Below are 18,593 nucleotides of genomic sequence, written 5' to 3'. Positions count from 1 at the left end.
AAAATGTTTTTAATAGTGGGCCATTCAAAGAGAAGTGTTGCAAACAGAACAGAGAACAAACAGATGTCACAAGACAGACTGTTCAGATAACTGTGGGTGCATATCTTTTGAGGAATGATTTTAGGGGGCTGGGATTGATTGACTACTGTTTTAAAACAGGAATATAGGAGTGGCTCCCCTCCATTTTAAGGGGTAGCACTGACTTCTGTGGTTCTCTTCCCTTGATTATCCTGGGAAAAGATCGTTGTTGCCTATATCCAGCTAATAAATACCTCAGAAAATCTAAAAGTACTGTTACTGGCTCTAGTCAGTAGAATTATTTCATTTTCTAGTTGATGTGGAGCAGAAAATTGTTAATCACTTAGTACAGTGAACGATAGAAACTGTGATACAGGCTAACAAAATAGTGAGGCAGACGGCACCTAGGAGGCCGCAGGCTCCAGGCCGATACCGAGCTCCAGTCCCGCGGAGCGCTCCTTCCCGTGCCCAGGTTAACTTACACGGAGGTTTCACGGAGATCCAGAGAAGATCTTCCAACAACTCCAAGGCTGGTGAGCAAACAAGTGCCGCAACTCAAGGAACCCACTGGGCTCACTACTTTGTTGCCAGCCTGGCAGTTTGAGGAAATCAAAAAATTAAAAAAAAAAAAATAGTGAGGCAGGTAGCATTAATATTATGGAAAAAATCTTATCGAATACTTAATAGTCTTAATGATTTGTGTGGTATGTGTGTTGTTTTTTTTTTTTTGGTATGTGTGTTTAATGAGGTTTGGCAGTAATTAAGAAGTGAATTCCGATGTAGGAAGAAAGCAGCCAATTGACAGACAAAAGAACCTTGTCTTAGCCTCTGTTCTGCAATTAACACATTGTGACCTAAGGCAGGTTATTGATCTTCAAATCATCTTTTGAAATGGAGTTCCTTTATTCAGCAAACTGTAAGCACTTGCTGTGTGCCAAACACTGCTTTGAGGATAAAAGAATCAGGAAATAATTCTTCACTTGAGAGCAGTCTCAACAGGAAGGAAGTATAAGCCTTAACAATCATTTGGAACGTCTCACATTTCTGATTATAAATACCATACTATCACGGTTTTGAGGTTTTTTGTTTTTTTGTTTTTTTTAAGATTTTTAGAAAATTTGTTTATTTGACAAGTGTGGATTTGATGATAGCTTTCTGTCTTTTTAATAGAGATGATTTGAGCATGTGCTTAGTTGCTCAGTCATGTCCAGCTCTTTGCCACCCCATGCACTGTTGCCCACCAGGCTCTTCTGCCCATGGGATTTTCCAGGCAAGAAATGCAGCAGTGGGTTGCCATGCCCTCCTCCAGGGGGTCTTTCCCACCCAGGGATCGAACCCGGGTCTCCCACATTGCAGGCAGATTCTTTACATCTGAGCCACCAGGGAAGCCCAAGAATACTGGAGTGGGTAGCCTATCCCTCCTCTAGGGGAACTTTCTGACCCAGGAATCAAACTGGGGTTTCCTGCATTGCAGGTGGATTCTTTACCAGCTGAGTGACCAGGGAGGCCTAATTGCCCTTTTGTTCCTTGACACATGAATGATCTAATTTGAGGTTGTCAGCTGTGATGATGATGCTTTTTAAACTTTCTTCAACCAAACTAAACTGTGCTTGTTGGAGGTGCTATAGCAATGTTGGGTATTTGATTTCCCAGTAGAGTGGTTAATGATAGTTACCTTGCTTCTTAGGAATAAAATTCATAAAAAGTGTTTGTATCAGCTTTCTGTGCTGTGAAACAAATTACCACAAATTTAGTGGCTTAAAACAGGACCCATTTATTATTTATTGTTTTACCATTTGCATGAGTCAGAAGTCCAGGCGTGACTTCACTGGGTGCCCTGCTCGTGTTGTCACAGAGTTGCGGTCAAGGCGTCAGCCAGGGCCAGTCTTGTTTGGGATTTGGGTGCAGGGTCCCCTTCTAAACTCATGTAATTGTTGGCAGGATTCATGTCCTCACAGCTGTGAGACTTGTGGAAGCCTCAAGGCCAGAAGGAACATCTCTTACCTTCAAGACTGTTTTAATGGACTTAGCTGATGAGGAGTGATCTACCCAGAATAATCTCCCTTTTGATGAGTATAAAGTCAGATCATTGGACCTAAATTACATCCTCACAATCTATTACTTTTTCCATATTCCATTAATTAGAAGCAAGTTACAGGTTCTGTCCACACTTTAAGGGAGATTACACAAGTTGTGGAGACTGGAATGGGAGTGGGAAAGCATGATTAGACGAACCATTGTAGCAATCTGCCTATAGATGGTGGGTCTTTATTTTTTACTTTATTAAATATTGAATAGGTATTATATTTATATATTATGTAGGGTGTATAAAGATATCAAATATCCAAGTATAAACTTATATGCAGAGTACATCATGAGAAACGTTGGGCTGGAGGAAGCACAAGCTGGAATCAAGATTGCCGGGAGAAATGTCAATAACCTCATATATGCAGATGACACCACCCTTATGGCAGAAAGTGAAGAAGAACTAAAGAGCCTCTTGATGAAAGTGAAAGAGGAGAGTGAAAAAGTTGGCTTAAAGCTCAACATTCAGAAAACTAAGATCATGGCATCCGGTCCCATCACCTCCTGGCAAATAGATGGGGCAACGTGGAGACTGTGGCCGACTTTATTTTTCTGGGCTCCAAAATCACTGCAGATGGTGATTGCAGCCATGAAATTAAAAGACGCTTACTCCGTGGAAGGAAAGTTATGACCCACCTAGACAGCATATTAAAAAGCAAAGACATTACTTTGTCAACAAAGGTCCGACTAGTCAGGCTATGGCTTTTCCAGTGGTCCTGTATGGATTTGAGAATTGGACTATAAAGAAAGCTGAGTCCCGAAGAATTGATGCTCTTGAACTGTCGTGTTGGAGAAGACTCTTGAGAGTCCCTTGGACTGTAAGGAGATCCAACCAGTCCATCCTAAAGGAGATCAGTCCTGGGTGTTCATTGGAAGGACTGATGATGAAGCTGAAACTCCAATACTTTGGCCGCCTGATGCAAAGAGCTGACTCATTTGAAAAGACCCTGATGCTGGGAAAGATTGAGGGCAGGAGGAGAAGGGGATGACAGAGGATGAGATGGTTGGATGGTATCACCAACTCAATGGACATGGGTTTGGGTGAACTCCAGGAGTTAGTAATGGACAGGGAGGCCTGGCGTGCTGCGGTTCATGGGGTTGCAAAGAGTCGGACACGACTGAGCGAGTAAACTGAACTAGCACTCAGTTTAGAAAATGGGACATTACCAAAGCTTGTAAAGTTCGTGTGTGCCCCTCCATGCTTGTGTACCTTTTCCTACCTTACAAAGGTAACCACCGTCCTGAATCTTTACATTTTTAACATGCTCTGTTTTTAAACAAGGTACTGTTTTATGCTGCTTGTTTTTGCATTTTATATGAAAAGAAATAATGTGTTTTTGTCTGACTCGTTTTGGTTATCTAAATTATATTCCTAAGATTCATCCATCTTGTTCCATAAAGTTATAGGTCAGTTTCACTGCTATATATGTCAGTTTATTTTAATGTTGATGGAAATTTTTATTTTTTTTCCTTTTTTTTTGCTGCTAAAGCATTACTGCTATGAACGTTCTTGGACATATTTTGATGCACCTATGAAAAGATTTCTCCAGGACACTGATTTTAAACTGGGGATGATTTTAGCTCCATTTAGCAATGTCTAGGCTCATTTATGGTTATCACAACTAGCATTTAGTGGATAAAGGCCAAAGATGCTGCTAAACATCCAACAAAGCACAAGACAGCTCCCCTCAAAATTTGAGAATTTTTCTAAAATGTCACTAGTATACGGAGGTTGAAAACCCTTCTCTGGAGCAGTATACCTCAATCAAAACTGTGTATCTGCCCCCTGCTCCAATTTAGAAATATGTGAGGATGTTTCTGTTTGTCCCAGTGATAGAGTGGTTGGAGAGACTGCTGCTAGCCTAACCGTCGTTGACTGGAAATGCTGAATTTTCTGAAATGCTGAGGATATTCCTGCTCCTATTAAAAGATACGGATCTAAAGTACTGCCTTGGAGTAGAATTGCATAAGTTATGTGCATCTTCAGTTGACTAGCTGATACCAGGAGTTTTTCCATAGTAGTTTTAAATTTACAGTATTTCCAGCAGGGTATAAGAGTTCTTGTTACTCTACATTTCCCCCTTGGTATGTTCTGGAAGTTATGATTGGAGTAATTAATACAATTAAACTTTATATATCTGCATATTTGAGTTTTGCTTATTATAGAACATAGTATTTGTTTCAGATGTGCAATAGAATTTGATATTTTATCTGTTGTGAAATCACTACAGTTAAGTCTGGTGATAGTTAAAATCTGTCACATATATAGTTACTAATTTTTTTTTTTCTTGTGAAGAGGACTTTTAAGATGTACTATCTTAGCAACTTTCAAATATTCAATATAGTGTTTTTAAAACTTGTTTTTTCTTCCAGTTTTATTGAGATATAATTGACATAAAACACTGTGTAGTTTAAAGTGTACAGCATGATGATCAGTATACATCATGAACTGATTATCATAATGGGGTTAGTGACCATCCATGGTCTCATATAAATACAACATTAAAGAAATAGAGAAAATAGCTTTTTTTCTTGTGGAAAAAACATGTAGGATTTACTCTTGTCTTTCATATGTATCATACATCTTATGTACATTTTATCCTTAAAACTTATGTGTACCTGGAATTTTGTACCTTTTGACTACCTTCTTTCAATTCTCCGCCTGCCCCCACCCCCAGTCTTCCACCTCTGGTAGCCAAAAATTTGAAATTTTTTTGTTGATTTGTTAAGTATAATTGACTACAAAACTCAGTTCCTTATACACTATACACTGATTCAATGTTTGCATTGCATATTTAAAAATGGTACTGTGATAAGTCTAGTTGGCATCTGTCACCATAAAAATATATTACATAATTATTGGCTGTATTTCTCATATGGTACATCACATTATCTGTGGCTCATTTATTTTGTGTCTGATAGTTTAGACCTCTTAATCTCCCTTGTATGTTTCATCTTCCCACCCTCTTCCCCTCTGGTAACCGCCTCTTCTCTCGGTCTATGACTCTGTTTCTATCTAGTTATGTTTATTCATTTGTTTTGTTTTCTAGATTCCATTTATAAGTTAAATCGTACAGTATTTGTTTTCCTCTGACTTTTTTAGCTTAGCCTAATATCATCTAGGTCCATCAGTGTTGTTGCAAATGACAAGATTGCCTTCTTTTTTTTATGGCTAATATTCCATGGTATATATGTATGCTGCATCTTCTTTATCCATTTGTCTATTGATGGGAACTTAGATGCCTTCCATATCTTGGCTGTTGTAAATAAAACTGCAGCGTGACGGTTGCATAAATCTTTTTGAATTAAGTGTTCTTGTTTTCATTGGGTAAAAACACAAAAGTGAAACTGCTGGAACTTGTAGTTCTATTTTTAATTTTTTGAGGACCCTTCATACTGTTTTCCATAGTAGCTGTGCCAGTTTACACTCCTGTCAGAAGTGCACAGTGTTCTGTCTCTTCACATCCTCTCCAACACTTGTTACCTCTGGTCTGGATAATAGCCATTCTGACAGGTGTGAAGTGATATCTCATTGTGGTTTTGATTTTCATTTCCATGATGATTAGTAATGCTGAGGCCATCTATGTGTCTTTGGGAAAATGTCTATTCAGAGCTCTGCCTATTTTTTAATCAGAATGCTTTTTTTTTTTTTTTACTATTGAGTTGTAAGAGTTTTTAAATGTATTTTGGATATTAACCCCTTATTAAATACATGATTTGCAAATATTTCCTTCCACTCAGTAGGTTGTCTTTTCATTTTGTATGTTCTAAATACCAGTTTTTTGTAGGTAATATGAATTGCACATATCTTTTCATTCACAATCACTCTAAGAAATGTTTTCCCTTCAAGTCACTCCCTTTACCTTTCTCTACAGAAATCACTTTTGGTTTCTAAAATTATAGATTAGTCTTGGCTTGTTTTTCATTATCATTTAAGAAATCATGCAGTATTAGACTTTAATTATAGCTTCTTTACTCAGCTTTATACTTATGTGATACAATAATGGTTTTTGTTACATATTACAGTAGTTTGTTCATTTCATATCATCATGATATTCTTTTGGATGACTGTTATAACAATCTGTTTATCTTTTATTTTTGATCAACATTTGAGTTATTTCCAGGATGGGGCTATTTAAAATAATTTTACTCTGAACTTTCTTTGCATATCTTTTGGTAGAAGTGTGCATATTTTCTGGATGGTAGTGCTGTGTCACAGGATATATTCAAGTTCAGCTTTAATAAATACTACCAAAAAGTTGTCTGTGGTGGTTTCCAGTTTATACTACTATCAGAATAAGTGCCTTTTGGGGTTCACAGTACTTCTTGAATATATGGCTTGATGACTTTGGTCAGTTATGGAACATTTGCCATTATCTCTTCAGCCAATGACTCCAAGTACCCCTTTGTTAATTCTTTTTACCAAGTCTCATATATCTCTTCATTCTCTTCTGTATGTTTTGCCTTTTTATCTCTCCATACTTAGTTCAATATTTTCTTCTGGCCTATCTTCCAATCCCATAATTCTCATTTACATTGTGTCTAATTGATATATTAAACTCATTCATTAAGTTCTTAATTTCATTTATTGTGTTTTTCCAGTTTCAAAATTTACATTTGATTATTTTATATATTGTAATTCTTCTTTAGGATCCTCTATCTTGTCATTGAAATTCTTTAATATGGTAATTATAGTTATCTTGAAATTCATGCTGCTAAGTCACTTCAGTCGTGTCCGACTCTGTGCGACCCCATAGATGGAAGCCCACCAGGCTCCCCCGTCCCTGGGATTCTCCAGGCAAGAACACTGGAGTGGGTTGCCATTTCCTTCTCCAATGCATGAAAATGAAAAGTGAAAGGGAAGTGGCTCAGTCGTGTCCGACTCTTAGCAGCCCCATGGACTGCAGCCTACCATGCTCCGCCGTCCATGGGATTTTCCAGACAAGAGTACTGGAGTGGGGTGCCGTTGCCTTCTCCCTGTCTACACTGACTTGACTTAAATTCTTTGCCTCCCTTACCTTGATGGACACTGACTTGACTTAAATTCTTTGCCTTCTTTACCTAGCTGATGCTGCTCTTTGCTATTTAAGACTTATCCCTGATTTTCTCCATTCTCATTGAAACTTGTGTGTTATAACCTATTCCTTGGTAGCCTCTCTGTCCATTCTAAATGTCTAATGAGAAATTCTCTTTAAAATTAATCTGGGCTTGAGACTTTGCTTGTGGTCCAGTGGTTAAAAATCTACCTGCCAATGCAGGGGACCAGGTTTGATCCCTGGTCTGAGAAGATCGATCCTACATGCCACGAGGCAGCTAAGCCTGTACACCACGACTCCTGAGCCAGAGCTCTGGAGCCCGTGAGCTGCAGCGATTGAAGCCCATGAGCCCTAGAACCTGTGCTCTGCAACAGCAGCCACTACAATGAGGGGCTTGTGCACCACCACTAGAGAGTAGCCGCTGCTCGCCACATCTTAGAGAAAGCCCGTGCACAGCAATGAAGACCCAGTGCAGCCAAAAGTAAACAGATTTTTAAAATTAATAAGTAAGTAAAATAAAGTTGACCTGGACTAGTCATGGAAGAAAGCAGCCATGAGGCAACATGCTTTGTTTGTTGTTGTTGAAACTGCCTTTTAACCACATTTAAAACATAATCCAGAACTTTGCCTGTTGTTTGCAGGCCCCACATAATCTGGCTGTCCCTTGCCTCAGCTCTACCAGCAACATGCTTTTTAAGCAGTGACTGTCTAACAGTATATTTCTCCTGCCTTACCTTCCTTTTCTCCCCACTCCAACCTTTTAAGAATTCTGCTAATGATTCCAGCATGAAAATTTCAGGTTAGAAAGGTAGGAATGTCATAAGGGAATCTGGGGAGAGTGTTAATGTCCATGAAGCACCCTTTATATGGTATCTTACTGCTGACGGTCTAGCTGATCCATGTGTTGTAAGGTATTTGCAGATTTAGGAAGGAAGGATCCTCAGGGTTGATAGAACCTAGATTTTCAGAGTTGCCACTAATAACAGTGTCTTCCTTTCTATATTACATCCTCCTGTTATAGGTGTTTATCCATCGCTATTAGAACTATTGGTCTTTTGCACAGACTACGACAAATACTTTGCCCTTCACCATCTTCCTTTTATGTTTACTTTGTCTTAAATATATCTTTTTTTTTTTATTCCCCAGGCTGCCAGTACACCACTGAATCCTTTAAGTTTTCAGTGTGAATTTGTAAAGCTCAGAATTGACCTTCTACAAGCCTTCTCTCAACTTATCTGCACTTGTAATAGCCTCAAGACAAGCCCCCCACCTGCAATCGCCACAACTATTGCCATGACCTTAGGGAATGACCTTCAGCGGTGTGGTCGCATCTCCAATCAGGCATGTCTTAACTGTATTTTCAGTGCAGTTTTTATTTACACTTTAGAAGTTTTTGAGGTTAGTTGTGAGATCAAAAAAATGGTGAAATTTAGAAATCAGTGGTTTGACTCATAGGCAACAGCAAGTGCTTATAAACTCATCTGTCTTGCAAAACACAAGCTATGAAAGCTTATTAAAATGACAGAATGATTGATGATACCTCACTCCATGCTATATATTTATATAAAGAGAAAGGACATACATTTTAAAGAAACTTCGGGATGTTCACAGCTATTATTTATTTTAGTAGAACTTTGAAGAAGCTAAAAATGCACTGGTTTTTGTTTCTGTACATGGTATGTAAATTATTATAATCTTACGCCCATTTGTGGTTTCATTTGCCACCTTTGTTAATCCTCAACAGTTCATAAAACTGAGTGAACTGAAAATGAAAAAGAGTTGAAGCATTTTTTGCCTTTTTAATTGAGGATTTTTCCTTAGGTTTCAGTGTTTGTGTTGTTTACACAGTAATGATAGCATGTTTGTTTATTTATCATAATTGATATGTTTCCTTCTTTATAGATGAAGCTGTCCATGGAAGAATTCCGAAGCCTTGCTTCCCGATATGGGGATCTTTATCAGGCATCTTTTGATGCTGATTCGGCAACTCTGAGGAATGTAGAACTGTATCCTAAACTTGCCTGATATTTCTTGTTCATCGGAAGTATTCTTTTAAATGTAGAATAAATACTTCAGATATGCTTAACTAAAATATACATTAGATAACTAAAATATACATTAAATAACAGATTTACAATGTGAAAGTCACTCAGTCATGTCCGACTCTTGGCAACCCCATGGACTATACAGTCCATGGAATTCTTCAGGCCAGAATACTGGAGTGGGTGTCCATTCCCTTCTCCAGGGGATCTTCCCAACCCAGGGATCAAACCCAGGTCTCCCGCTTTGCAGGTGGATTCTTTACTAGTTGAGCCACCAGGGAAGCCCACAAATTTACTGTAAGTAATGATTTTTTTTTTTGAAATCTAGTATGAACAGTATAATTATACTTTTCTTTTTCAACCAAGCTTTTTAAAAGGTGGTGACTCAATGGTGGGTGGTCTTTTTCCCTCTTGAGTATCCAAAACCAAGGTCTGATCAGTTTTGAGGTCTTTGTGCTCACTTGAGTTACAAAACATTTTTCCACCAGAGAGCCATTTTCTCTCTTGCCTCACCTTCTTTTCTTCGCAGCTAACAACCCTAGATCCCATCACCTTTATTAATGATATATTCAGTTGTTTCAGTCATCACTTTTGTTCCTTAAGCCATCTTTAGTTCCCCATATTTTTTTATTAGCAGCCTTAGATCCTTTTTGAAAAGGAAAGAGATAAATTGATTTTTAGTTGTGGGACCTATACATCAATAATTTATGGCAATTTCCCTTACCCGATGGAAAACCTAATAAATGCTATGGACTCTCTCCCCTGAAAAATGCATATATGCACATACCCTCCCAGAGTTTGCATATTATTTCAGGAGGGTTAACAGATCCCTTGAGCCCCAGCCTAGGAATCTCCAGGGCAACCACTCTACAGACCCTTATTGTGGTGGTGGTTTTTAACTTTTATTGGTGAAACGCCTGTATCTAAGATAAAGAGCTTTTGTGAGTGAATCACAGAGCCTGTTGCTTGGGTTCCTCTTTCCAACATGAACCTCTGAAGCACCCTTCCTAGAACTATTACAGACAACATATATCCCTTAAAAGGAAAAAAAACAAAACTGCCACAGACTGTTTGAATTAGTAACATAGTTACCTTCACCAGGAATATGGTGATTTTCATCTTGCCTTATTTAATATTCAAATGTAAAGTCTGTAGTACATTTCTCTATTATCACGTATAACGTATAACCTTAACATAATTCAGACAGCAGCAGAGCTGTCTACTGATATCTCATGCAATTGAAGCCCTCATTTTGGACCCAGAATCAGCAAGGTATTTTTTTTTAAGGCTTTCATTTTTTATCTACAATTTATTTGGCTTTAAGGCCTTCATTGTAGTGTGCAGTGTCTTTGTTGCATCCTGTGGGATCTTTTGTTGTGGTGCCCGGACTCTCTGGTTGGGCATGCAGGCTCAGCAGTCGTGGCCCCTGGGCATCTCTCGTGGCACGTGGACTCTGGAGCTCGCAGGCTCAGCAGTCGTGGCCCTTGGGCATCTCTCGTGGCACGTGGACTCTGGAGCTCGCAGGCTCAGCAGTCGTGGCCCTTGGGCATCTCTCGTGGCACGTGGACTCTGGAGCTTGCAGGCTCAGCGGTTGTGACGTGCAGGCTGAGTTGCTCTGCGGCAAGTGGAATCTTAGTTCCTCAACCAGGGATCGAACCCATGTCCCCTATTTCTCAGTATATTATCAGTGAAGCATTCTATTTTTTTAATTATTATTTTTTTACAAAAGGATGTCTATTATAATATTCATTCATTTATTTTTTGAACTTTAACTTTTTGTCTTGTATTGGGTCATAGCTGATGAACAATGTTGTGGTAGTTCCAGGTGAACAGTGAAGGGACTCAGCCATACATACACATGTATCCGTTCTCCCCTAAACCGCGCTTCCATCCAGGCTGGCACGTAACACTGAGTAGAATTCCATGTGCTGTGCAGTAGGTCTTTGTTGCTTATCCGTTTTGAAGACAGCAGTGTGTACATGACCTTCCCAAACTCCCTAACTATGCCTTCCCCCTGACCCCCGGCAACCATAAGTTTGTTTTCTAAGTCTGTGAGTCTCTTTCTGTTGTATAAGTTCATTTGTATCATTTCTTTTTAGATCCCACATATAATGGATGTCATATGATAATACTCCTTCTCTGTCTGACTTTCTTCACTCAGTGTGACACTCTTCAGGTCCATCCATGTTGCTGCAGGTGGCATTATTTCATTCTGTTTAACGGCTGAGTAGTATTCCATCGTACATATACCGCATCTTTATCCATTCTTCTGTCAATAGACATTTAGATTGTTTCCATGTCTTGTCTATTTAAACAAAGCATTTTAAATTTCTCTATCCTAAAGCATTGGCTTAACCATTTTTTTTCTAGGCAGTATCAAAATCCTGGCCTTCTGTTTTGAAGTCCTGTCTACTCTCAGACTAGGCCACTTGGCTGTTTTTTTTCCCACTTACCTGATTCATTCCAAACTTTTTAGAATACTGCATGAGAGAAAATCTCCATGACCTTGAGGTCAGCAAGGACACAAATAGCAGTTACTATCAAGAAAAATATGTTTAATTGGATTTAAAAATTTAAACTTCTACTCTTTGAAAGATGCCACTAAGAAAATGAAAAGTAGGTTGCAGGGTGAAATTATTCTCAAACATATTCTGTCAAAGTTCTTGTGTTCAGAATATTAAGGAAACCATACAACTCAAGATAACCCAATTTTTAAGAATTGACAAGATTTTTTTTTTTAGATTTTATTTATTTATTTAGCTGTGCTGGGTTCTCGTTGCTGCTCAGGCTTTTCTCTAGTTGGGGCAAGCGGGGGTCCTCTCTAGTTGTGGTGTGTGGGCTTCTCATTGAGGAGGCTCATCTTGTTGCAGAGCACAGGCTATAGGGTGCTCAGGCTTCAGTAGTTGCGTCTCCTGGGCTTTAGAGCACAGGCTCAGTAATTGTGGGGCATGGGCTTAGTTGCTCCACGACCTGTGGGATCTTCCTGGATCAGGGATCAAAGCTGTGTTTCCTGCACTGGCAGGTGGATTCTTTAGCCCTGGGCCACCAGAAAAGCTCTTGACAAGAGATTTGAAGAGACACTTCAAAAAAGAAGACATATTAATGTCCAATAAGCACATGACAAGATGCTTAGTATCATTAAATATCAGGAAAATGCAAATTAAAATCACAGTGAGATAAACACCCACTAGAACAGCTAAAGTTAAAAAGCCCTCTAATGCCAAGTATTAATTAGTTGTAAGAGCTTGAATTCATACATTGTTGGGACTACAAAATGATTCAGCCACTTTGAAAACTGTTTGGCAGTTACCATATGACCACCAGTTCTATGCCTGCTTACTTAAGAGAAAAACATTTTTACAGAGACCTATACACAAATTTTCTTAGCAGCTTTATTTATAACAACAAAAATTGGAAGGAGCCAAATATGTCAAGAGACGAGTGAGCAAATAAATTGTAGTATATCCATACAGTGGAATATTTAGTCAGTTCACTCAGTCACGTCCAACTCTTTGCAACCCCATGTACTGCAGCACGCCAGGCCTCCCTGTCCATCACCAACTCCCAGAGCTTGCTCAGACTTAACATCCATTGAGTTGGTGATGCCTTCCAACTATCTCATCCTCTGTCGTCCCCTTCTCCTCCTACCCTCAATCTTTCCCAGAATCAGGGTCTTTTCCAATGAGTCAGTTCTTTGCATCAGGTGGACAAAGTATTGGAGTTTCAGCTTTAGCATCAGTCCTTCCAATGAATACCCAGGACTGATCTCCTTTAGGATGGACTGGTTGGATCTCCTTGCAGTCCAAAGGACTCTCAAGAGTCTTCTCCAACACCACAGTTCAAAAGCATCAATTCTTTGGCACTCAGCTTTCTTTATAGTCAAACTCTCACATCCATACATGACTGGAAGAACCATGCCTTGACTAGACAGATCTTTGTCAGCAAAGTAATGTCTCTGCTTTTTAACGTGCTACCTGGGTTGGTCATAGCTTTTCTTCGAAGGAGCAAGCATCTTTTAATTTCATGGCTGCAGTCACCATCTGCAGTGGTTACTGGGGTTCTGACTAGGAAAGGTGCATTTTTGTGATTTTGTAACATATCTTACTCCTTATTGAAGGTGGAACAATGGATTCTGGTTTTTTACCCTTTTATTAGGTCACTTTGTCAAAGACCTTAAAATCATCACGCTTTGTTGTGTGGTGTAGTTTTCCTTAAAGTTCACCATATAAATGAGGTTTGGTTCTTGTCTTAATGCAACTTAAGAGGTAGTACAGAGTAGGGAACAAAGCTTAGGAGCCAGCCAGATACTCATGCGCTTACAGCTAGGAGTGAGTAAATCCCTTATGACTCACTCCTAGCTGTATGAATATAGACATGTGATTTCATCTCCCTGAGCCTGTTATACATAAACTGTAGGTAAGTAATGATGCCTGTCTCTTAAGAGTGGTTGTGCTGGTGAAGTGAAAAACCTCTATAAAGTACCTAGCTGAAGCACCTTGCGCATAGTAGGCATTAAAAGGATAATAAGGGAGTGATAAGAGAAGTATTAACACAACATAGTTACCTGTATTGCATTTTCTAATAGCCCTGTTGAAGTTTAGTTAGAATGCAGTTTTGCCACCTCTTTCCATTTAGAAATACTTCGAAAAATATCTCTGGGTTTGGGGCAGTAGAGAGAAAATTGAAGAAATCTGGATAAAACTTTTTCCAGCGTGTTCCATATGGTAGCTCTCTGCTGACCATTCTTGAGCATTTCACCTGCTTGCTTTGGATTCATGCCATTTTCCCTGCTGTGAATACCCTCCACACTTTTCATCTCTTCACATCTTATCCTTGCTACTTGTGTAGTGATTTGTCCAAGATTGATGTCTTCTATGACATTCCTCAACTCCTTCCATAATCTGATGACTTGCATATCTTTATTGCTTATTTGGCCCTTGTCTGCTGGCTTTATTGATAGTTACCTTTTCAGATATCTTTTGTCTGTTTCACCTCATGGCAGGAACAATTTTTAATTAAACATTTTTCATCTAGCTAACAACCAAAGTGATTAAGACTTGTATAATTTGAAATCAGGTCTGGATTTGCATTCCAGCTTGTCACTTATTGTGACTGAAGGCAAATTACTTCACGTCTCCAAGCCTCAGTTTTCTCATCTGTGAAATGAAAATAACAGTGTCTACTTCGTTATTTTAAAGATTAAATGAGTGTGTGGAAAGTACCTGACACATTTTGACATTAAATTACTGTTTTCGTTGATTCATTGATACTGATTTTTGACTTCAGTTTCCAGGAATATGGGTCTACAGGAGCAGCCCATGCTGATAGTGAATATGAGAGAAGAATGATGTCTGTATATAATCATGTCTTGGAGGAGGTGGAATCGCTCAATCGGAAATACACCCCTGTTTCTTACATGGCAAGTCGCATTGGTTTCATTGAGGTTTTATTATATGGAAGTGAGTTTTTGTCTGTCTCTGGCGCTTACTGTGTTGTGACTTCAGCACGTTAACCTCTCTGCCTGTTTTGTAACAGGGTTAGTACAGTACTTGCGGCATGGTAGTTGTGAGGATGGTAATCTGTGAAAGCTGCTACTTAACACATCTGTAGTGGCCACGTAGTCACACAAACATGTCAAATCTGCTCTACCAGAACGCAGATGAAACTATTTTTCCCCCTTTTTAAACTGTTTAACTGAGATTGCAGTTGTTCTCAACCTTGGCTACACTCTAGAATCACTTTGGAAGCTTTTTAAAAAATACATCAATATCCAGGCCCCACCACAAACCAGTTATCTTTGAATCTCTGCGAGGCCCAGACATTAGTATTTGTAAAAGCTCCCAGGTGATTCTATCATGACACAAGGGTTAAAAACCACTGGTCAATTAAAACAGAAAGAACTGGGCTTATTATCTGACTGTCAGTAAATCAGTTCCTGCCAGGCGATGCCAGTGCTGTCCTTTAGTACACCTGGCCACTTAGCCTGCTGAATCTCTGGTGCCTTTGGTTCTGTTGAGCACCTGCTCTTTATCCCCTGACTTTGCAATCACAGAAGACACTTGACACTCTTACCCAGATTTCCTCCTCCCTGTCTGGCCATTTCTCCAATGTCATATTCAACTCAGGTTCCTATGAAAAAATAGACATAGTACCTTAAGCAATGGCCATTTTCTCAGAGTTCTGCAGGCTGAGAAGTCCAGAATCAGGGTGCCAACCAGCTTGTTTTGTGGTAGGGCTCTCTTGCTAGCCTGCCAGCTGCTTTCTTGCTGTGTCCTTAGGAATTGGAGGGAGAGGAGGCTCTGATGTCTTTTTCTCTTCTCCCGTCACGGGGACCCCACCCTCATGTCCTCATCGAAACTTAATGACTTCCCAAAGGCCCACCCTCAAATATCAGCACATTGGGAGTTAGGGCTTCAGCATGTGGGTCTGGACCCAGCAGCACATTCAGCCCGCAGCACCGCCTTTGAAATTCACACCCTGGAGGCGTCCCTTGTGCTGCCCACACCCTTGCGCTGCCCACACACTGGGTGCTGATTCCCTGTAGCTCTCTTCTGTATCCTGCTCTCCTCATTCTGAACTCGTCATTCATCAAGTGTTTTAGAAAAAATTGACAAGATGTGTCATTAAAGAGTCAGATTAGATATCAAGGTTAGAGACTCTGCTTTACACACGGCTTTCCACATTAGATTGTCAGTATGTATGTGCTGAATTGAAATGACATAGGTAGCTGTTTGATACTGAAATTGGTTGCTAAGGACGGTTGTAAAGATAATCTTTGTAGGAAATAGACATATTTGTGTGAGACATTGGTTAAAATATTTTCGTATTTCCTCTAAGCTCCACCCTAAGAAGTTAAATAAATGCCACACAGTAACTTGAGTTTGATACATTTGAACCCACTGAATATAATGGAAGAAATGGGAATTTTCTGCTCAGTAGGTGTGCAATGTAAGAGAAGACCCCTCGGGTCAAGTTTTACTGCTGCCAATCAGCAGATCATGATTTGAGGCAGATTTCTAATATCCTTTTCTGTGATGTGGAAAAATATCTGCCTCATGGAGTTTTTGTGAAGTTTAAGTGAGATAATGCCTAATGCCTATCACATTGTCTGGCCCAGCATAAAAAGAGTGGTTACTAAATCTTGATTCCCTTTCCAAATTGTCTTTTATAGATTTGGTACTTTCTGAACCCAAAATTCAGTTCAACAAGTATTTATTGAATCCTAGGAATAGAAAAATGACAAAGAGGATCTTCCCTCAAGTTGTCCATAGTCTGATAAGAAAGAAAGATTCTGTAAGCAAATACAGTTCCTGTGCAGTGATGGAGCTCTGTGCAGAGTAGAGCTGCGGCACAAAAAGGAGAGTAATTCACGCTGAAGGGTGGGGAAAGCAGGTGAGGTGCGAGCCAGAGAGAAGATGAGCTTGCATGTGGGTTTTCCAGGCAGGTAAGGAAGTGTGGAGAATGCGAGGCAGAAGACGGTATGTTCTAAAGCAGAGGCAGAAAATAGCATGATGTCTCCTGGGAACAGTGTGTTACTGCTGCAGTATAATGCCCAGACTCGGGACTAGAGAGGTGGTGGGCAGAGGCCAGATGACAAAAGGCTCTGAACACAGTCTTCAGGAGTTTGGACCTTATCCCCTAGGCAGTGGGGGCCCTCTTTAGGAATTTTACATGGGGGTGGGAGAGAAGTGGTTAAGCTAAGACTGTACATTATGGCTCTGTAGAAACAGAACAGGTCGTGGCCTGGAGGGCATGGAATTAGAAGAGTGGTTACAAGACTCCTGCAGTTATCCAAAGTAAGGGCCACACGGATAAAATGGGAGGAAGAATGAGAAGAACAGATACATAAAGAGTGTTCAGGTGTAATATTTTCAAGGCTTGGTTTTGTTTTGTTTACTTTAAATCAGATGTGAGAGGATGCAGACATGACCTCTGGGTTTCCAGCTTAGAAGACCCTGTGCACAAGTGGTTGATACTTTACTGAGACAGAATACAGAGGGACAGTGGGAGAGGTGAAGGTTTTGTTTGTAAACCTGTCAAACCTAGACAGTTGGATAATAGGTCTGGTGTCAGAAGGAGATAGACTGCGATGCATGGAAGTTGTCATGACATAGAGATTTTTCATGTCCTGGGAGTGAAGAAAATTGCCTGTGAAGAACAAGTGGACCGAGAAGACAAAAGGACTGATGTGTCAAGACTGAAGGAACAAGCAAAGGAAGAGAATCTTAGGGCAGAAGATGGGAGAAGGGAGCAGGCAGAAACAGTGAGGGCAGGGGCCGTGAAGGGGCATTTCATGGAAGAGGACCATTGTCAGGTGCCGCAGAAATGTCAGAAAAATCCAAAGGCTGAAAAGTGTTGGGTTTGCAATGAAGAGAGTATTGGAGATGGACTAGTCCTCCTAGCAGGTTACTAACCATGCCGTGTGGTTATCATACCATGGGATATGAGATGTGATTTCACATCTCCAGACTGGCACGTTGACAGTTACCTGCAACTACATACCTCTGGGGTGGGCCCAGGGGCTGTAAATCTCTGACCTCAGCAGGAGTGATTGACAGATGTATGAGTTCCTAAGTGTTATCTCTGGTAACCTGCTTGGTGTGTACTTTCGTAATAATCATGAACATTTGAAGTTTTAAACTTCTTCCTGAAAGTAACTATTCATTGATGAAATTTGGAAATTTATTTTCACTTCATTTTTCTTTTTTTTTCCCCCAGCATACAGCATGCCTCTGCAATGCCATCATCTCTTTGCTGAAAGTTCCTCTTTCATTTCAGAGATATTTTTTCCAGAAACTTCAGTCTACCAGCATCAAGGTAATATAGGATGAACACTCAGGTTTAATGTAGTTTAATACTTTCTTCTGAAGATGACAGGGAGCAGAACTCTGTTTCAGGATCTTACCTTTGGTTTAGATAAAACTTACACTCTTCAGTTGTAAGCCTTTCCTTCATCAACTGATTTAGGAGTTAAACCTTCTCTCCTTTCTTACCTGACAGCACCCAATGCAGTGTGATAGGCATTTGGGTACCTGAAGTTCTGACCTGTCTTCAAGAATGATTTGAGTGGTATTCATCATAGTAGCCCACAAGGATCTTGAGCTGAATCCATGTCTAATCAGCCTGTTCAGACCCAACTTAGAATGAATCAGGTCCAGTGAAACATTACCAGCCCTACCTCCAGAGCATTTTTTTCTGTGAATAACAAGTTTTGAGGAGCTGGTCAGTGAGTAAGCCACTCAAAATTTAAAAGCTGTTTTGATTCAAAGAATGAAATTGTTGGGAAAGAGGGGAATTGTCACTTTCAAGAGATTCCCTGGATTATCCATATCAGTAAATGTCTTCAGCGTACTTTTGGATCCATTTGAATGTTTTTGACTGCACATGATAGAACATTCCATTTCAGAATGAC

The 18,593-nt window shown here is 39.8% G+C and overlaps 1 protein-coding gene across 1 annotated transcript in view; it reads left to right on the top strand.

Annotated features, from left to right (window-relative positions):
* The window catches only part of INTS7 (integrator complex subunit 7), an 83,061-nt gene that overhangs the window by 58,541 nt on the left and 5,927 nt on the right, over nucleotides 1–18,593 (top strand). The window contains exons 14-18 of the mRNA XM_005888558.3: nucleotides 8,286–8,480; nucleotides 9,042–9,145; nucleotides 10,385–10,453; nucleotides 14,468–14,600; nucleotides 17,900–17,998. Coding sequence (XP_005888620.1) covers nucleotides 8,286–8,480; nucleotides 9,042–9,145; nucleotides 10,385–10,453; nucleotides 14,468–14,600; nucleotides 17,900–17,998 — 600 coding nt within the window. The remainder of the gene's footprint in view (nucleotides 1–8,285; nucleotides 8,481–9,041; nucleotides 9,146–10,384; nucleotides 10,454–14,467; nucleotides 14,601–17,899; nucleotides 17,999–18,593) is intronic.

The sequence above is a fragment of the Bos mutus genome, chromosome 16, assembly GCF_027580195.1.
Source record: "Bos mutus isolate GX-2022 chromosome 16, NWIPB_WYAK_1.1, whole genome shotgun sequence".
Classification (NCBI taxonomy): Eukaryota; Metazoa; Chordata; class Mammalia; order Artiodactyla; family Bovidae; genus Bos; species Bos mutus.
This window is presented reverse-complemented; position numbering and strand designations above follow the sequence as displayed.